Source organism: Carettochelys insculpta, chromosome 17 (assembly GCF_033958435.1).
Source record: "Carettochelys insculpta isolate YL-2023 chromosome 17, ASM3395843v1, whole genome shotgun sequence".
NCBI classification, from domain to species: domain Eukaryota; kingdom Metazoa; phylum Chordata; order Testudines; family Carettochelyidae; genus Carettochelys; species Carettochelys insculpta.
The window spans coordinates 14491717-14513485 of NC_134153.1; the positions used below are offsets into that span (position 1 = coordinate 14491717).

The window sequence follows — 21769 nt, forward strand, 5'->3', positions numbered from 1 at the left end:
ATGTTCTACCATCTTCCCCCTGCCCCAACTCCCTTACAGTTTATGCACAAATTTCTTTGGGGCTGAAATTATACTCTCTGTCAGTTTAACTGGGACTAGTTTCAAGGAAAGCAGGCAAGGCATTTTTAATAATCTTGTACTTAGCACTGATGTGGCACTTTTCATCTTCAAAGAGTTTTAGATCGTTAATGAATTCTCACACCCTGTGTTCAGATATAGGGAGACCAGAAGTGACCTATAAATGGCTACACTGGGCGTCAGCTTCAGAGATGGGATTAGAATGAGTGGTTTTCGAGCAATAATTGTGTTCATTCAAGGCATGCTTAGAATGCTCTACATGCTAAAGCATTTACTGAAATTGATTGCCTCTGTCTTGGAGAGGTTCGTGGGAGTGAGGGGGTAGACACATAAAAGCCTACTTTAAGATGAATCCCAATTATTACTGTCAACTGTAGTCATAAAGCAGTAAACTGAGCACTACAAAACTGCTAGTAGATACAATGTAAGAGCTGAAGAGGAGAATAAAGCCAACTATAAAACAGTATTGAATCCACTTCTGTGTATGTGTATTTGATCCCACAACACTATCCACAATCCACTCCACTGGCAAGGGAGTGCTTTGTCAGGAACTGTCGTGTTATTAAACATTTGTATGATAAAGGACTATAAACATAAATGGCATTATTACCTGAACTTTCACTTTGGTGTAAAAACTGCCATCAGAAGAGAATTGGGCCCATACAAAGAGACCTTCCTTGCCAAGAAAATCTTAAAGTTAATTACCTGACATGTGCATTTAAAGGCAGGGAGTCTAGTGGGTAGAGTACTAGACCAATACTTAAGAGATTCCGGTTTTAGAATCATAGAAGAGTAGGACTGGAAGGGACCTCGAGAGGCCATCGAGTCCAGCCTCCTGCCCTCATGGCAGGAGCAAGCACTTTCTAGACCATCCCTAAAAGCCATCTATCTAACCTCTTCTTAAATATCTCCAGTGATGGAGATTCTACCACCTCCCTTGGCAATTCGTTCCAGTGTTTGATCACCCTGACGGTTAGGAACTTTTTCCTAATGTCCAACCTGAACCTCCCCTGCTGCAATTTAAGTCCATTGCCTCTTGTTCTATCCTCAGAGGCAAGGAAGAACAAGTTCCCTCCCTCTGCCTTATGACACCCTTTTAGATACCTGAAAACTGCTATCATGTCCCCCCTCAATCTTCTCTTTTCCAAACTAAACAAGCCCAATTCTTTCAGCCTTTCTTCATAGGTCATATTCTCTAGACCTTTGATCATTCTCCTTGCTCTCCTCTGGACACTCTCCAATTTCTCCACATCCTTCCTGAACTGCGGTGCCCAGAACTGGACACAATACTCCAGCTGAGGCGTAACCAGCGCAGAGTAGAGTGGGAGAATGACTTCTCGTGTTTTGTTCACAACACACCTGTTAATGCATCCTAGAATCATGTTTGCTTTTTTTGCAACAGCATCACACTGTTGACTCATATTTAGCTTGTGGTCCACTATAACCCCTAGATCCCTTTCTGCTGTACTCATTCCTAGGCAGTCCTTTCCCATTCTGTATGTGTGACACTGATTGTTCCTTCCTAAGTGGACCACTTTGCATTTGTCCTTATTAAACTTCATCCTGTTTACCTCAGCCCATTTCTCCAGTTTATCCAGATCCTTTTGAATTATGACCCTATCCTCCAAAGAAGTTGCAACCCCTCCCAGCTTGGTATCATCTGCAAACTTAATAAGTGTACTTTCTATATCAATATCTAAATTGTTAATGAAGATATTGAACAGAACCGGTCCTAAAACTGTGGAACCCCACTAGTTATACTTTTCCAGGAGGATTGAAAACCATTAATAACTACTCTCTGGGTATGGTTATCCAGCCAGTTGTTCACCCACCTTATAGTAGCCCCATCTAAGTTCTATTTGAGTAGTTTATTGATAAGTATATTATGTGAGACCGTGTCAAATGCTTTACTGAAGTCTAGGTATATCACATCCACCGCTTCTCCCTTATCCACAAGGCTCGTTATTCTATCAAAGAAAGCTATTAGATTGGTTTGACATGATCTGTTTTTAACAAAACCATGCTGGCTGTTCCCTATCACCTTACCACCTTCCAATTGCTTGCAGATGATTTCTTTAGTGATGTACTCCATTACTGTTCCTGGCACAGAAGTTAAGCTGACTGGCCTGTAGTTTCCCGGGTTATTCTTGTTCCCCTTTTTATAAATGGGTACTATATTTGCCCTTTTCCAGTCTTCTGGAATCTCTCCTGTCTCCCATGATTTTCCAAAAATGATTGCTAAAGGCTCAGATACCTCTTCTATCAGCTCCTTGAGGATTCTAGGATGCATTTCATCAGGCCCTGGTGATTTGCAGACATCTAATTTTTCTCAGTAAATTTTAATTTGTTCTTTTCTTATTTCAGCTTCTAAACCTACCCCTTTTTCACTAGCATTCTCTATGTCAGGCATTCCTTCAGATTTCTCAGTGAAGACCGAAACAAAGAAATCATTAAACATCTCTGCCATTTTCAAATTCCCTGTTCCTGTTTCTCCCTCGTCACCGGCCAATGGCCCTACCCTCTCCTTGGTCTTCCTCTTGTTACCAATGTATTTGTAAAAAGCCTTCTTGTTTCCCTTTACGCTTGTAGCTAGTTTGGGCTCATTTTGTGCCTTAGCCTTTCTAATCTTGCTCCTGCATGCTCGTGTTGTTTGCCTATATTCATCCTTTGTAATTTGTCCTAGTTTCCATTTCTTATACGATTCCTTTTTTAGCTTGAGATCATGCAAGATCTCCTGGTTAAGCCAAGACAGTCTTTTGCCATGTTTTCTATCTTTCCTACGCAGCGGGATAGCTTGCTTTTGGGCCCTTAATAATGTCCCTTTGAAAAACTGCCAACTCTCCTCAGCCGTTTTTCCCCTCAGTTTAGCTTCCCATGGGACCTTACCTACCAGCTGTCTGAGTTTACCAAAATCTGCCTTCCTGAAATCCATTATCTCTATTGTACTGTTTTCCCTTCTACCCTTCCTTAGAATTGTGAGCTGTATGATTTCATGATCACTTTCACCCAAGCATCCTTCCACTTTCAAATTCTCAATAATTTCCTCCCTATTTGTTAAAATTAAATCTAGAACAGCTTCCCCCCGGTAGCTTTTTCAACCTTTTAGAATAAAAAGTTGTCTGCAATACAATCCAAGAATTTATTGGACAGTCTGTCCTCTGCTGTATTAGTTTCCCAACATATACCTGGATAAGTTGAAGTCCCCCATCACCACCAAATTCTGGGCCCTGGATGATTTAGTTAGCTGTTTAAAGAAAGCCTCATCCACCTCTTCCACCTGGCTAGGGGGCCTGTAGTAGACTCCTAGTAGGACCTCATCCTTGTTTTGTACTCCTTTGAGTCTAACCCAGAGACTTTCAACCCGTCCATCTCCTACGTCCATCTCCACCTCTGTCCAAGTGTGTACAGTTTTAATACACAAGGCAACACCTCCTCCCTTCTTTCCCTGTCTGTCCTTCCTAAGCAGGCTGTACCCTTCAATACCAACATTCCAATCATGAGTATTATCCCACCAAGTTTCTGTGATGCCAACGATATCATAGTTGTATTAATTTATTAGTACTTCCAATTCTTCTTGTTTATTTCCCATACTTCTTGCATTTGTATATAGGCATCTCAGACATTGATTTGGTCTTGCCTCCCAGTTTTGCCCTGGCCCTCTTTTTACTCTCCCAGTGTAGCCCATACTCCCTCCCATTTCAAGTTCATCTCCCATGTATCCATGCTCTCCACTTACCTGCAGGCTTTGCTCCCCTGCCCCCGTCGAACCTAGTTTAAAGCCCTCCTCACTAGGTTAGCCAGCCTGTGTCCGAATATGGTCTTCCCCCTCCTCGAAAGGTGAACGCCATCTCTGCCTAGCAGTCCTTCCCGGAAAAGGATCCCGTGGTCAAAGAAACCAAAGCCTTCCTGGCGACACCATCTACGCAACCGAGCATTCACCTCCAGGATACACCTGTCTCTGCCTGGGGCCCTACCTCTGACAGGCAGGATTGAAGAGAATACCACCTGCACCCCAAACTCCCTGACCCGTGCCACCAGAGCCCTGAAGTCACTCTTGACCTGCTCAGCATCACACCTCACAGTATCATTAGTGCCCACATGGATAAGAAGCATGGGATAGTAGTCAGAGGGCCGGATAATCCTCGACAATGCCTGCGTAACGTCTCGGATAGGGGCCCCCGGCAGGCAGCACACCTCCCGAGAGGAAATGTCAGGGTGACAGATGGGCGCCTCCGTCCCCCTCAGAAGAGAGTCTCCAACCACCACTACTCTACGTTTCCTTCTTTCAGGGGTGGCAGTAGACTTCCCAGCCTTGTGGGTACGAGGCTTCTCCTCTTCTGTACGGGATAATTCTTGGTCTCCTGTATCGAGTACAGCATAACGGTTTTCCAGTACCACAGTGGGAGGGTTCTGAGCAGGGGTGGGACGCTGCCCACTGCGAGAAGTAACCAGCTGCCAGTGTCCACCCTGGTCCACCTCCTCCAGTGGTTTATCAGCCGTCCTGTGCACTGGGACAGTTACCTCCGCAGTCTCCACCTGAATACTATCCAGGAACCGCTCATGGACCCGGATACTCCTCAACCTGGCCACCTCCTCCTGTAGCTCCCCCACCTGCCTCCTGAGAGATTCCACCAGCAGGCACCTTCCACACTGAATATTCCCCTCAGCCTGGGTATCAGTGAGTGGGAACGGCAAGCCACAGTCCTTGCAGAACCACACCAGGATCTGGGTAGAAACATCCATGGTCAGGCAGCCTGTCTGGCTACAGGCACAAGTGGAGGAGACAGCAGTAGCGCTGACACAGGTGTTGCGGGTCTTCCTAACCATTATAGTCCTCTCTGTCACACTCCCTCTGTCCAACTCCCTCTTAAACTCCCCTGTCTGCAGCTCCCTGTCCACTTCGCTCCCCTGGTCGCTCCTGCCTCTGGCTTTTAAGCCTGCTGGCCTCTCTCAGGCCCTCCCCCTATGAGTCACACAGGGGAAGGCTGATCAAGGGAGCAAAAGGTCAGGCAGGCAGTCCCAGCTGCCACTGAAACTGAAACTGAAACTCCCCCCACCTGGAATCAAAATGGCGGTTCAAATGCCAGCAGTTAAAGCACACGCTCCCATACCCAGAGATCAGCACTGTCACCTGGTAGCTTCTTCAGCGGCAGGCTCACTTGGTCTCCTCCCTCTTAAACTCCCCTGTCTGCAGCTCCCTGTCCGCTTCGCTCAGCTACCCAATTAATCTCTTTGACTTTTGGCGAGTCCCTTCCTGGGCCTGTTTTCCCACTTTCTTTGGTTTGTCTTGTCTGTTTAGATATAAATATTTTGGGATTGGGAATGTCTTCTACTCTGTATCCTCACACAACAGAGCCTTTACCTCAGTCAGCAGCTCTAGACATCACCATACTATAAATAATAAACGTGCCATAATTATTGCCATAGCACATACAGTATACATTGTAAGGGAATAGCAGCTCTGGTCTTATGTAATCTGGACCACATTGGACCAAAATTCTGCAGCAAGGCTTCTGCTTTTATTCTCTAGTGGTGAGTTCTGCAGAAGCACCATGTAGTTTTTATTTTTGTAAAAGGGAGACTTAAGGCACTAAGTGTGAACATTTAATGATAAAAAAGGCACACTGCACACATTTTGCAATTAAATTTATGTGCCCTCTCATATGTGGTCTGCATTATGTCTCTCAGTGAAAACCCATAACTGCACCGTAAGAGCTGGTGCCAGAAGCTAAAGTTTTGACAGTAAAATAGTGTGAAATGGGGATTGGATAGCCAAAGGTTTGTAAGCAATTTGCATTATTTGTGCTTCAGAGGCAGATTTTAACCCTGGGTGTGTGCATGGGGATGCTAGGTCTTCTCTTTTCCTCCTGCTTGCTGGTAGAGATGGATGGAAGTGACTTAAAAAGAACTTGTTGGGGTAGACACTTGACATCGTCAGAGTTAACATCCTGATGATGAATGTCATACTTCACACGTCTCACAGCTATTGTCACAGGTTGTCAATTTGCATATTGAGGAAGCACTCATATTGAAGGTTTTGTCGCAACCTTTATGGGCTGGAGTGGATTTGAGATAAAAGTTTAGGACATTGTGGAACAGAATTCTGTAGCTCCATTGATTCTGTAACAAAGTCCACTGGCACAGCACATTGGGTACTCCTGTGAGCAAGGTCTTAAGTTCTGGAATACTTTCTGCTGGGATTTCCAAAAGCACTCAGTGTTAGCCTCACTCTCCTCCCATTGTTTCAAACACTTAGCACTTCTGAAAAATCTCAACATTCACTTTTAGAGCCTTCACACTGCCAATTGTACATTGCTAGCGGCAAATGCCCAGAAAGAAAGAGTTATCAAGCAGAACTCTGCCAAAAATCATTACAAGACAAAAGTCAGCGCCACTGAACACACTCCCCGACAGCTAAACTGTTTCAGAGACGATGCACTAGGTTGATATGCCAAATGTGCTAAAAGTAGTAAGAGAGTAACAGCAGAATGCAGCAAGGTAGTCAAATATTCATGCCTTCTCCGTTTGTGGGTATTCGCTAGTGACTTGACTGAGAAACTAAACACAAGCTGGTTAGCTAATAGTCTGTTATTCTGTTTCAGTGGAGCATGACAGAGAGTTCCATCATCAGCGCTATCACCATCGGGAGTTCAGGTTTGATCTCTCCAGAATCCCAGAGGGGGAAGCAGTGACGGCTGCTGAGTTCAGGATATATAAGGATTACATTCGAGAACGGTTTGATAATGAAACTTTCCAGATAAGTGTCTACCAGGTGCTACAGGAGCACCCAGGAAGGTGAGTGACTGGACAAGAGCATACTGAGTATTTTGCATAAAATATATAGGGCTAGGTTCTGCTGTTCCTAATTTATACCAGTGTAAATCCAGAGCTGCTTCACTGAAGTGAAGTTAGTTATTGACACGAAGTAACTCTCGATTAGTATGAGGTAACCACGAGCAGAAATTGGCTCCTTGAGAAGGTAAGCATAGTTTGTTCCATTTTAGAGACTGTTAGTGCCAGAGCTTCAGGCAAAGTGTATTTATATAATTTTATAGTTCAGTTTAGAGAATTCATCATGCGTTAGGTGCCAGCAAATCTTAATTGGCTAAAGCCTGTCACCACTCAGTAGTCTGTTATCCTTTTGATTGCTGTGCATGGTAGCTATTCAGTGGATACAAAGCTACCTGTGGTGGCATTAAGTGCAGCGTGAAAATTCAATAGAATATAAGTACAGAATACCCATTAAGGAAGTTCTCACCCTCTCTCAAGCAACAGGTCTCAAAAGCAAGATGAACAAAAAATAGTCCAGTGAGAATGCTGGCTTTGTGTTTAATTGATTACAACAGCTGGTCAAAAAAATCAGGCAAAAATTAAACAAGAAAATTGCTAAGGAACTGTTCACTTCAGATTTATTCTAAAGATAAGCTTTAAAATTCTCACTTGCAAAGTGCAAACCAAAAAGTGTGCTGGCGGAAGATGGAGGATAAATTTGCTGCTCCAATTCTGGTTACCTCTACTCAGTCACACAAGACTTGAAGAACAGCATCTCCAAAGGTTCTTTGCAATGGACTTTACAGAATTGGGGATGGTTAACATGTATTTAGCCATAGGCAGCTACTTGGCTTGAGCAATGGTTCTTGCAGACCATCCCTTGCACAAATTACTCTTTCTCCCATTCTTTGCTTATATGAGTGAGTGCATGCACTACCTGTATTTGAGTCCAGTAGGTGGAGATGTGTTTGGGGAGAAAATATGATCATATGAGCAACGTGTCACTATGGGTCAAACCTCTTTAATCTGGACTTCCCTAGTCCAGGAACAACCCTGGTCCAGCATCTTTGGCGACCCTCTGGGTGCTCTGGAGCTGGAACACTCACAGGGAAAAAGTGATGAGCTGGGGCCAGGAGTGCTTCTGGACTATAGGTAAACAGAGTCACAAAACCCAGTAGAGGGCCAGATCAGCAGAGCCCCCGAAGGGCTGGAGCAGCAGAATTCCAGGGGGGCCAGCAGCTAGGAGCTGAGGTCAAGCAATTTCCCTGGTTTGGATCTGGTCAGGGCTGAAGTGTGCCAGACCAAGAAGGTTCTACCTGTATTGTGATATGGAAGCCACAATACAAAAGATGAGCAGGCTCACTGGAGTACCTGTCCTCTTCCTTTTTGTAAGGATGAGCAGTGGCTACACTCAGTCCAGGAGTAAGTGGGTGCATTTTCATTGACATCAATAGAACTCACCTTCGTAGAACAGGTATTAAGTGTTTGAGCTGGTGGTAATCAGTAGAATGGCAACTTTTTGAAAAGCACTGGTCTATATATCTTTTTGGAGGTAGATTTGAAATTGCAGAACATATACGCATCTGAGCTGGAAATTCTAAATTCCATGTCCCATTTTCTTTTGCTGCTCATAGAGCAGCTGATCTACAACCTTAGTTTGCCTCTTCTATCTCCTGCTGCAACAAGATCAGCTTCTTTTTTTAGCTACAGTTGATTTGCACAGAGGACATGTGACTGACATGCATAGCTGTGTGATCTGTTTTCTAACTGAACATCTGGCTCTTTAAGTAGCCTTTACAGGGATTCCATAAAGGTCTTTGAGATACTTGAGCCATATACAGCTGTGGATCTTGAACTGTGTTTCTGCTGGAAAGCCATTTCCTTTTGACTTTTCTTGAATAGAGGTGGGCAGAAAGCAACAAAATTTTTGCAAAATTGGTGAAAATGTTTTCTCTACTTTGCATTGAAAATATACTTCAGCTAAACTTTTCCCAGGTAGCTCTGCTTATGACCCTCCATCCAGATTAAAGCTGTATAAACAATCCAGACTATCAGGTTATTGAGACTCTGAACAGGTGGCAAGAGAAAGCAAACTCTCTCCAATGTTAATGTATCAACATGCTTATACATTTGTTTCCTTGGTTGTTTGTTTCTGTCTTTCTAACTAGGCTAGAGGGTTGTAGTACTGTCCTATACAATCTCATGTAATTAACATAAAAAAAAGGAAAATCTACATATGTAAGCAAAGATTCTTTTACTTATAATATGACAAGCAAAGTGTCCCTTTAAAGTTAAACGCAAAAACAACCTGGCCTTCTCCTCTTCCAGTACTGCTGGAGTGTCCATGATGCCAAATTGACCTGGATGAAAATGGGAAAAAAAAGGGCCATTGAACAGCAGTTTCTCCTCCTATGACCTACCCTATATGTACTAATGTGTGGGGCTCACTGCCATCTTGTTACAGTGGAACTACACCAGTTAAACTAACCAAGGAGCCTCCACAGCTACAAAAGTAAGATCGCCCCCCAAAATCTTGGAATGTGAGGCTCCATAAACATTTCTCCACTCAAAAATACTCTATGACCATTTCTACACATGCCACTTTTGGAGAAAGTGGCATGCTAATAAACGGCCCGAAATATGCTAATGAGGCACAGATGCAAATTCCCTGCACTCGTGAGCATAAGGTCACGATTTGGAGTCCGGAAGACTCTCTTCTAGACTCCAAAACACGTGTAGAAGCGCAGCCCGCTGGGGGTCTTCTGGAAGGAATTCCTCCTTCCAGAGGCCCCTTCTTCCTGAAAATTTTCCGGAAGCAGCATGTGTAGAAAAGGCTTATGGGTGTGTTCACACAGCAAAGTTATTTTGGAATAATGGCTGCTATTCTCAAGTAACTTTGTGAGCATCTATGTAACAAAACCACTATTTCAAAATAGCAGTTGGCTTATTCTGAGTGTGGTAAACCTCATCTATGAGGAATAGTGCCTAATCTGAAATAGATATTTCAAAAGAAGCTATGGTGCATCCAAGGGCTCTAATCCAAAATAAGCTCTATTGTGTCTGGATGCTCTATTTCAAAATAGCTGATACACATTTTGGCTATAACTACACTACAGAAAGAGCTTTCAAAAGAAATCCTTCTGGAAGACCTCTTCTGAAAGAACTTCTTTCAAAAGAGTGCGTCCACACACAAAAAGGCGGATCAAAAAAGCGATCTGCTCTTTCGAAAGAGAGCATCCACACAGACTAGGGATAGAAAAATCAGGTGCCATGAGTACTGCTTTTTTAAAAAAAGGGGCCCCTGGAGCATCTCCACATTTTCTTTTGAAAGAAAGCGCTTTTCTTGAAACAAGAGTGGAAGGGCGCTTTTGAAAGGAGTGATGCATTCTTTCAATTTAATTTAGAAAGAATGCTTTGTGTGTGTTGGATACTTTGAAAGAGCCCCTTCTTTTGAAAAAATATTTTGAAAACTTGCTCGTGTAGATGCAGCCTTTGTGTATAGATGTACTATTTTGAAATAAGCTATTCTAGAAAAATCTCTTCTGGAATAGCTTATTTCAAAGTAACACTGCTGTGTACACATAGCCCATGTGTGCCAAAGGCTTGGTTTTCAGCTATGCTCCATCCTCAATTTTTGTGGATGCAGCTTTTCACCATGCATTTGTTCCCCCACAATGCAGATAAACCATAAGAACAACTATACTGAGTCAGACCAATGGCCCATCAAGCTCAGAATCTGGTTGTACGACAATGGCCAATACCAGATGTTTCAGAGGCAATGAACAGTATAGGTCCATTCTGAAGTGATTCAGTTTCTTGCAGTCGGCGGCTCAAGGACATCCAGAATGTGGATACATACTAATAGCTGAGCAATTAATTACCTTCTGTGTCAGCTCGTTGGCAGATATCTAAGTAAGTAGCAATATTTGTATCTGTCATTTATTATTGGTGCAAAATGAAGGCACAGTTCTTTCTGAACATATGCATCTGCATCCATAAACTAAAAACACACATCTGAAATCCTGGGCCTCAGTAATATTGTTAACATTTGAATTTAGTATTAGAAGGTCTTGTTTATGCATACACTAACATACATAAAACAATGATATCAGTGAAAATGAGATCACAGCTGTATTCTTTGAATCAAGACTGGATGCCTTTCTAGAAGTTATGCTTTAGCCAAACATAAGTTATGATTTAGCCAAACACAAGTTATTGGGCTCAAGACAGGGGTAACTGGGTGAAATTTAATGGCCTGTGATGCACAGGAGGTCAGATTGGATGATCTAATGGTCCCTTCTGGCCTTTAGTTCCATGAATCTAATAATTCATTGCAAGTTGCAGCTTCAGTGTTGGCACAAGTCCCTCTACAAAGTGTATAAAATGTTCTTCATTCTCAAAACATCAGGCACTGACCTGAAGCAATGTCTTGAATTTCATAAACACTGTGAAAGTAGTTGACCCTTTGACTGATATAACAATGTCTCAAAAGTTTCCTTGGGCATAATTTAGTGTCCAGTGATTCATGTCCAACTGCCATTTGGTCTTCATGGTTCACTCACCTAAGAACTTGAGAAGGAGTTTTGCAAATGCAAGAAATTGGATCAAATAACATGCTGTGCAGCGTGACTACGTATGCTGAAGTCCCTATTTCTGGTTGCACTAACAGTGCTAGTCGAAACTGAAGTTTACCGGTGTCTCTCTCATTATACAAGCATACTTCTAGCTCTTTGTTGGCATCAAAGGAAAAACACAGTAACTGCTTTCATCTCTGATTGCTAGAGAGCATGCACTTTCAAAATGCGTAAGATTGGGAAGGTGTGGAATTAAGCCACTCTCCCACATAAATTGGTGTCAAAATTATATCAGCAAATAAGGCTCAAAAGGAGGAAATCAGTCCATTTATTAGACATTGGTGAGTCCTGAGAGAAGCCTCTTACAGTCCAGTTTGAAAAAAGTCTTCTGATATTGTTTACACATCACATTCTAGTAGGATATGGATTTAAAAGTCCACGCTGTGTTACATTGATATTGATACCACATATGTAATTTTTTTTTCTAAAGTAAACACCTGTTCCCTAAATGCTCTCCTTCCCAAGTATATGATACAGTGTAAGGGTCAACAATCACATTTTCAGAGGTGTTTGGGTGCTGAACAATGCACATAAAGCACCAAGGGGGACTTACAAAAGCACTTATTTTAGCGAGGCACATAATGCTATTAAAGTCAAGGTGGGGGAGCTCGGCACCTAGCCTTCTTAGTTGCTTTTGAAAATCCCAGTAGGTGCATATTGTGTCTTACGCATCTAAATGCCTTTGAAAATCCTGGCCCCAGTTTCACCACTTGTTTCAGTGATACTAGGATTTGGCACTCTGGGGAAAAAATCCAGACCCTGTTGTATTCAGTAGCTACTGATATTTATGAGGGTAAGATTCTAGCCTATGTGAACCACTTTTAGTAATTAAAATTTAGTGGCTACAAGTTCACTTTGCAGCTGTTAGCTGTTGTTCAGTCATTTCCAATACCTTTATGGTTAGTGTACTAGCCCTCCAGACTTGCATGAAAACTTAGGAGTTGCTTTATGCCTTCCATTATTTGGCATGCATCTGAAACATTTTAGCATGTGTTTTAAAATATGCCAACCTTTCTTCTGCCCCAGCTTGGTGCCCTCTTCAGTGGAGCCTGTTTCCATCAGGTGATAAGGGATTTAAACATGCAACTCCAGTAACCATTAAAGGCTTTTGCCCCTGACAAAAATTCTGTAGGCATATTTGAAACTAACCAGTGTGATTTCTCAACAGATCTGAAGCCATGTGAGAGAGGGGCACCACATACTGTTAGACTGGAGGGTTCTCTTATTGGAGTGCTCCAGGTGTCCAGCAGTGTTCTCCAACTTCTGGACCCAATGCTCAAAAGGCCTCCAGAAATGCAGCAATAGTATTTGAAGGTGCAACTGCTGTAATCATGGCTCAAGGGGTCATAGAAGACCGCAAGCTGCATATGAGTCAACAGTGTGATATGGTTGCAAAAAAAGCAAACACGATTCCGGGGTGCATTAGTGTTGGGAGCCAGAATCAAGAAGTAATTTTTCCACTCTACTCTGCACTGATTAGGCCTCAATTGGATTATTGTTTCTAGTTCTGGGCACCACATTTCAGGAAAGATGTGGAGATATTGGAGTGTGTCCAAAGAATAGCAACTAAAATGACTAAAGGTCTAGAAAATACGAGTTGTGATAGGAGATTAAAAGAATTGGGTTTGTTCAGTTTGGAAAAAAGAAGACAGAGGACATGATCACTTTTAGGTTCTTAAGAAGGTGGTACAGGGAAAAGGGAGAAAAATTATTCTCCTTAGCTTCTGATGATAGGACAAGCAGCAATGGGCTTAAATTGCAGCAAGGGAGGCTTAGGTTGGGCATTAGGAAAAACGTCCTGTCAGGTTGGCTAAGCACTAGAATAAATTGCCTAGGGTGGCTGTAGAATGTTGTGGGGTGTAGATGTACCCTTACTTTGGTTCACTATTCACAAGCGCTCCCCTGTGAGCGGCTAGCCTGTAAACCCATGACAAATCTCAGTGTCACTTACCAAAGCAAGGCTCAGCACAGGCCCTAGGCTAGCTGCAGGAAGCATTTTGCGTACCACAGTGGGGTCCTACTCAACCAAATGAGACACTTAGCTAAACAAAAGTGAGCCACAAACTCCACTGCTGAACAGTAGCTTCTGCATTAGGTTTTTTATATGGTGTTTCCCCTGCTCTGTTCCTTCTGTGTGTGTGTAAAATATGTTGTGCCTTTCCACAACGTGGCAACTTCTGCCACATTTGCAGTCATGTTTTTGGAACCCAGATTTTGTGTGGTCTACACATCATTTTCATAAACAACGAATGCAAATAGATCTAGAATAGCAGCAGAATGGATAAAAACTCTGAATTGGAACTTCTTCTGTGGTGTTAAGATGTTTGGTAAGTTGGGTTAAAAAAATACTCCCCTCCCCAGGCTGACCCCTTTTCACTTTTATGCTTTTCTCAGGCTGAGTTTCCCCGTCTGAAATACCAGGAAAGGCAGGCAAGCAGTATTATGGAGAGGCCTTTTTTTTTTATGTGATTTACAACCCAGCTCTCTAGCCTCAGGAGGTCCATCTAAGCATACATATGTTGATAGCACAAGTCAGGAGACTGAGGTTCTAGACCTGGCGCTGTTGCTGACTCACCACCTGAGCAGTGGTACATGTGGTTATACCTGTGAGAGCTGATTCTCTTTACTACCAGTTAAGGACTGGAAAATGTAATATGAGAGTAAGTGCACATTATCATCACTGGGGCTGTCCAGACTAGCCAGCTTTGCTCAAACATATTTGTGCTGTGTGCAGCAGCTGTCAGGACCAACGTACTCACCAAAGGGTAAGAATTTCAGACAGTTACACAAGTCACCTCAGACAGCACGTCATACCAAAAGCCAACAAGACTCCTTGTTTCTTCACTGCCCCCTCCACCACTTGTCCATTCAGATACTTTTGTTCATTTTTGGTTCCATGTGGAAATGTTCATTAGTATTGACTAATAGATACTAACATGCATTTTGAAAGTAACAATGATGAAGGAAGAGAGAGATGAGGAGGCAAAGGAAGAGAGTCAGCATTCAGTATACTTTAGGGCTCTCCCTATATTTTCATAGAGTTTGACTCTATCATCATCATATGATTTTATATATTATTTAGCCTTGCTCTTGCAGTGCTGCCACCTCACAACTTCACTTCAACAATTAGTGTTCTTCCAAGAGTCCCAGCTCCTAGAACTAAGTGATCATGTGAGTGTAAGAGCTTTAATCTTATAAAGTTCCTAGCATTCATACTTGCTGAGAAGAGCTGAAAAATATGTCCTGATTATGCCCTTAAAATTCAAAAGAAAGAATAAGAAAAAAACCCCTAAACTATAAAAAAAAAAACAAAACACCACCACCACACACACCACCAGGATTTATTTAAGTCAGTCTCACGATCTTTGAATTCTTGGCATTGTAAATACTGAGGGCATGTATCCAGGAGGAAGTAACATGTCTTTAGATTGTTGCCATTCACCCAAGAGACATTCTTTTGCTATGTTTGGTGAGGTGCTGAAGGCAGGCGAGAGGACAACCAAGATCAAGGGTAACAAAGCATGTAGATAAGGAAACTGCATTGCTTATTACTTAGAGAATGGAAATGAATCTCCTGTTCTGAGATGTGTTTACTGCAGCCTTCCTGTACGATCTGCTGCAAGCTACCTTGGCAAACTCTTTGCACATCAAAACATAGGAAAATCTGACACTTTTTGCCTATGAAAATCCCCTCCTAAGTAACTTACTAGAGTGAGGGAATCTGGATTATAATGTTAGTTGAAATACTTTGAAGAGACATGCCATTTGGTGCATTCCAAGCAGAACCCAACATTGTTCACACATCTTGTACTACACACAAAAGCAGTCCTGTAGCACTTCAAAGACTAACAGAATGATCTATTAGGTGATGACCTTTTGTGGGACAGACCCACTTCTTCAGATCAGAATTTTCCAGATCTGAAGAAGTGAGCCTGGCCCACAAAAGCTCATCACCTAATAGATCATTCTGTTAGTCTTTAAAGTGCTACAGGACTGCTTTTGTGTTCTGTGATGATACCGACTGACATGGCTACCTCTCTGTGACATATTGTACTAGAAGTTTTACCTGGCCTCACTTGAGAACTTAAAGAATTTTTGGTTTTTGGAAAATAACATGAAAATGCACATGCTTCAGCTGAATCACTGCTCTGGAGTGGGGCTGGGGATGAGGGTTCAGGCTGCCCAGGGGAAAAAGGACTACCCCAGATCTCTCTCACCACAGCAGCTTGGGGCCAGGTGAGAAGTGCTCTCCATGACCACTGCAGCTCCAGCAGCCACAGCCGGGGGGGAGGGGTACATGTCCCCCATCTTGGGCAAGTCCAGATTTATCCACCTCCTGCACTCCCCAGCCAGTGAGGAATGCAACACACTGTGTGCTTTCCCCTCACTCCCTGTATAAGCAGAACAGTGAATACTGTTCCTGTATGAATGGGGTGGGGGATTTCAGGCCTCCCCCCCGCTCTTCCCAAAGGATACGTGTGTAGGGTAACCATATAAAAAAAGAGGACACCCCTGTGAGGGAGTGTACCTGTATCGGTATCTACCAACTCACATTGTATCAATGTGTGATAATATATACAGAACATTGGTACTGGTATATATGGATACAGGCGCCCTCCCTGTAAGGGATGTCTCCTTTTTTGACAGGTGAAATATAGTAACCCTATGTCTGAGGGGTCACAGGCTTGGGGCTGTGGCAGTCCTGGACAGATGTGGGTGGCCCCAGCCAGCTCCTTTCATCTGCCTGGTGATTCCATCTCCTTTCTGTGCAGTTTTATGAAATGCAGTCTCCTTCCAGGCACAACCAAACCCTTAACTTTGCTTTAAGTTATGATAAGAGGAAGCTGTCTGCCAAATCTCGTACCCTAGCTCTTACGTTTTAGGAGGAGTTCTTGAACAGACAGACTGGCTCTCCCTGGGATACAGTCAATTTAACAGTAACACAGGCAACTGATTTTCTAATGAATAATAATTTAAAATGTAGCGTACTTGTTTCTCCTTTCTTTTCTTGCACTTTTTCTTCTCTCTCCTTTTTTTGCGTCCTTCCTATTGAATCATAGGTTGTGGTATATTGGGCTTGCAGTTACTTCTTTCCCTCTCAGCCATGTGACTTCTAGCTTAGCATTCCACGCTCTCCTCGCTTCTCTCTATTTTTGTCTCTCACTTTTCCTTCAAATCTCACTCCTGCCCATCTTCTAATGCACCATTCAATCTCTCACCCATGCGTCCATCTGTATCCTGGGTCTCGCAGTCCTTCCACATCCTCATCCATTTGCTCACCACCATCCACCCCTCACCACATCTGTCCTCTTCTAGTCCCTCACTTTCTGTTCCTTACTCTTACCACAGTATGTGGCAAGAGGAAAGCAATTGTGCTAATCAGTACAAGCAGGTCTTAAAGTACAGACAATGACAGACTTACCAAGGGAATTTCCTGGGCTACTAGGCAACCATCTAGGTCTGGGAGAAAGTCACATGCAGCCACATTTATCAAGAGTGCTCTCTAGTGGTGGATACCTTAGCTTCCTGGTGACACTCCTCAAATTCACTAAAATGGCTCAACTTTCTGAAGGTACTGAACTTCCACTCTGTCAGAACTAGGCCTCTGGCAAGGAATCTTAGGCTACTCAGCATGGCAGCACTTTCACTCACGAATCACTTCCCAGTTGCATGTCCTGAGTTTTAGATTTGCTATGGGCTTGTCACTCCTGTTGACTTCATATGGAGTTGTGGGTATTCAGGGCCTCCACAAAATCTAGCCTGAAACTCTTCTGTGAGCCAGTTTCCCTTTTTGAAAATAGAATTGTTCCCAATTTCCTGCCCTTCAGGCGTGGTGTTTTGTAAATTGAGTCCTGTGTGGATGCAGACGTCTACCCAAGGATATGGACATCCCTGGTTAGGAATTGGTATCCGCTGAGCCACAGAACTCTACTCTCAGGAGACTCTGGCTACGTCTACACGTGAAGCCAACATCGAAATAGCTTATTTCGATGTAGCAACATCGAAATAGGCTATTTCGATGAATAACGTCTACACGTTCTCCAGGGTTGGCAACGTCGACGTTCAACTTCGACGTTGCGCGGCACCACATCGAAATAGGCGCTGCGAGGGTACGTCTACACGCCAAAGTAGCACACATCGAAATAAGGGTGCCAGGCACAGCTGCAGACAGGGTCACAGGGCGGACTCAACAGCAAGCTGCTCCCTTAAAGGGCCCCTCCCAGACACAGTTGCACTAAACAACACAAGATACACAGAGCCGACAACTGGTTGCAGACCCTGTGCCTGCAGCATGGATCCCCAGCTACCGCAGCAGCAGCCAGAAGCCCTGGGCTAAGGGCTGCTGCCCACGGTGACCATAGAGCCCCGCAGGGGCTGGAGAGAGAGCATCTCTCAACCCCCCAGCTGATGGCCCCCATGGAGGACCCGGCAATTTCGATGTTGCGGGACGCAGATCGTCTACACAGTCCCTACTTCGACGTTGAACGTCGAAGTAGGGCGCTATTCCGATCCCCTCATGAGGTTAGCGACTTTGACGTCTCGCCGCCTAACGTCGAAGTTAACTTCGAAATAGCGCCCAACGCGTGTAGCCGCGACGGGCGCTATTTCGAAGTTAGTGCCGCTACTTCGAAGTAGCGTGCACGTGTAGAGACAGCTTCTGTGGCCAAAGGTGAGGGATATGGTGCTGCCTCTGCCAGGAGCCAGCAGTCTGTGCTGATAGCTCCTCCTGACTGTGCAACTGTACAACCCCAACACAGGAGGCGGGGCAGGGTTGGGAGTGGTACAGCCGCGTGGCCAGAAGGAGTTGCAGGCACCTGGCTGCACCATGCTCTTCTCCTTTGGCTGCAGTATCTTCTGGGAGTCAAGTCCTGTGGCTCAGTGGATACTGATTTCTATCCGTGGATACTGACATCCACAGGAAGACATGTTTCCATGCAAGGCTCTACTTGTAAGGCCCTTTGGAACCCTTGTATAAGCATATCTAGAGCAGGGCAGAGAAAATGAGCAATTTCTTTCAGTCCTGGTTATAGAAAAATTTAGTTCAGAAAATTGTGTGTGTGTTCTAGAGCTTTTATCTGTCCATACTTAGAAAATAGGGTGTCAGGAAACAGCACGGAAAAAGAGGTAACATAGTTCCTGGGTTTTGCAGGACTGATAAAGCTTGTAGTGGACACCCAATGGTTGCCTCTGTGCCGCTCTTAACACATGAGCTGTGGAACTCAGGTTACATGGAACTCGTGCAGGGATGGCCAACCCACAGCTCTTTGAGCTACTCAATTTGGCTCCTTCGCAGAGCCACGTGCCAGGAGTCCACACTCTGCGCATTTACCCTAGTGCTTGGTGGGAGAAGCTCATGGTGGCAGCAGCTCTACTGAGTGGCCAGCAATGAATTAGAGGGGTGGGGGCTGGTGGTGCCTTGTTCTGGGGGAGGGCATGATTTAGAGTGGAGGCGCAGCTTGTGAGGGGGATGCCTGGCTCTGGGGGAGAGCATTGAGCCATGTATTCTATATTCAATTTTATCTATTCCAGATGGATAGATTTTTTTTACACTACACACACACACACACACACACACACACACACAGCTCTTTGCACGCTAGGGATGGCTCTTAGTCCCTATGTAGTTGGCCACCCTGAACTAGTGCAAAATCATGTGATAGCACTTCAAGTTGGAGTGTATAAAAGAACTCACTCCTTCCAAAAAAAAAAAAAATGTATAAAGGAGGACAAGGTTGAGAAGCACACAGAACAGGTATCTCAGAAAACAAGACCCTTAATGCTTGTTTTGAAGCTTGATGAAACTGCTTCTGTCTTTAATATAACTTGTTTAGCAATTGTGTTTAAAGAACTTGCCTTACTATCTACTACTTGCTGCTCTGGTTTTACTTTGCAGCTGTATTTATTTTGAGAGGGTTTTTGTTTTGTTTTTGTTTTAAAAAAAAAAAAGAACAAGAGGTTTCTTTTAATTGGAACAAGTTCTGCACTCCCTATGCTCTGTTTGAAATACCAGTCAGTCTGGCCATTGGTTGCAGGCTAGGATGAAAAGCACTAACTCATTAACACTGTGAATCTCTCCCAAGAATATTTGACTCAAGCCCTTTTTGGGTCTCTAAGTTCCAGCTGTGTGGGGGAAGGATGATTCCCTTCAGCATGTCCCTTTGATCTCTCTTACTGAGGATTTCCCCTCCAGGCCTATTGTTTGCACATTGCTGTAACTACAGGAAAACAAATACTTTATAAATTTTCCCAGGCTGACTCATCCAAGCACTTGATGCGTCATGTTGTCTGGTGAGCTTATTTGCATCACATCAGCATGGGAAGCTTAAAGGCTGTTTTTTCTGAATAATAATAGCGCAGGACAGCAGAAAGGCTAGATCTACACTACAGCGATCTGTTGACAGAGGTACTGTTGGAAGAGATCTTCTGGCAGAACCTCTGTTGACAGATCACCTCCACACACAAAAGTGGATCAAAAGAGCAATCCGCTCTGTTGACTGAGAGCGGCCAGACAGTCTGGCCACTTTCTAGACAGAAGGGTCAACTGTAAACTCAGCAAACAGGGTTGCCCGGGGAACCGAAAGCCCTGTCGACAAAAGGACCCCTGCAGCATCTACACGGCTTTTGTAGAGACAGGAAACTATAGACGAAGGCATTATTCGTGAAGACAGAGAGGCACAATGCTGCCAGCAGATGTGTCAGGTTTTGGTCAACAGTCGTCGACAAAGCACATTTTGTATGTAGATGCTCCATGAGTTTTTCCGACAAAATCCTGTCTTGTAGATGTAGGCTAATTTATTTCAGGTTGAACCTCTTCAATCTGGAACTCTCTCATCCAGCTAAATTCTTAATGTGGCATGATTTTAGTTAGCAAGATGACCATTTATCATGGGTGTAGCCAAGTTTCATGTGGTCCCATAAAGTTAGTTTACAGCCACCAGTACTGCCTGTCAGTGTTCTGTGCAGTTATATAGCTCTAATTTAACCCCAAATGTTTTCTAAGAGTCTATTAAGCAATTGAAGTGTTGCTAAGGTGCTAGCCAATATTAACCTCCCATGGTCCAGCAAATTCTCTTGTCTGGCACTGGTCAGGTCCCCAGGGTGTCAGATGAGAGCGGGTCAACCTGTATAATTGCTGTTATCTTTGCTCTGCAACCCACAAAAGAGAAATATTGAGCAAGCTACATCTCTATTAAGTAAATCATTTGTGAATCATGGGCTGGAGACAGGGGACACAGTTATATTCAGCAGCATATTAACATAAAAGCCTTGTACCTCTGGAACCTTGGCATCAGATATCTAGGTTGGAAGGATACCCATGTGGTCAAGATACTGGAATGGGAATCAAGTGAATAGAAGTTCAATTGCTGGTTTCTTAGGCTATGTCTACACTAGCCCCAAACTTCGAAATGGCCATGCAAATGGCCATTTCGAAGTTTACTAATGAAGTGCTGAAATACATATTCAGCGCCTCATTGGCATGTGGGTGGCCGTGGCACTTCGAAATTGATGCGGCTCGCCTCCGCGTGGCTCATCCAGACGGAGCTCCTTTTTGAAAGGACCCCGCCTACTTCGAAGTCCCTTTATTCCTATGAGCAGATGGGAATAAGGGCACTTCGAAGTAGCCAGGGTCCTTTCGAAAAGGAGCCCCGTCTGGACGAGCCGCGTCAATTTCGAAGTGCCGCGGCCACCCGCATGCTAATGAGGCGCTGAATATGTATTTCAGTGCTTCATTAGTAAACTTCGAAATGGTCATTTGCATGGCCATTTCAAAGTTGGGGCTAGTGTGGAAGCGGCCTTAGACGTACATGGGGCTTCCCATATCGGGGGGTGCCAACAGCTTCTGTGTGCCCCAGGACAAAATATGGGCGGGGCTGGCACTGTGCCCCCAGAAGGGGTGGGGCCTCAGGTGGAAGGGATAGGATTGGGGGAATCCAGCCCTCAGTGCCACATGGAGTGTATGGCATGGCACTCTGGCAGCCATTTAATGGGCCCAGGTTTCCAGCTTCCACAATACCAATAGCAGCATCTGGGTTACCTGGTCCCCTTTGAATTGCTGGGTCTCACTCGATGTTGCAGGCAAACAAGGTGCCCTGCGTGAACTAAAAGACAAAGTTTGTACTCGCAAGTACATAAAGTCTATAAAACAGATTAATCTGGCCCTCCCAAGGCTTATGGGACATGATAAAAACTCCCCTAATCCCTTTGGAAGGGTTTTCTTTACTCAGAAAGCTAAAGGTTACTTTCCAAACAAGTTGTCACATCTGCACTCTAAAAAAATATGAAAA

At 44.0% G+C, this 21769-nt stretch overlaps 1 protein-coding gene across 1 annotated transcript in view; it reads left to right on the forward strand.

The window, feature by feature from the left end:
- BMP7 (bone morphogenetic protein 7) overlaps window positions 1-21769 on the forward strand; it is a 64978-nt gene that overhangs the window by 23733 nt on the left and 19476 nt on the right. The window contains exon 2 of the mRNA XM_075011485.1: window positions 6681-6873. Coding sequence (XP_074867586.1) covers window positions 6681-6873 — 193 coding nt within the window. The remainder of the gene's footprint in view (window positions 1-6680; window positions 6874-21769) is intronic.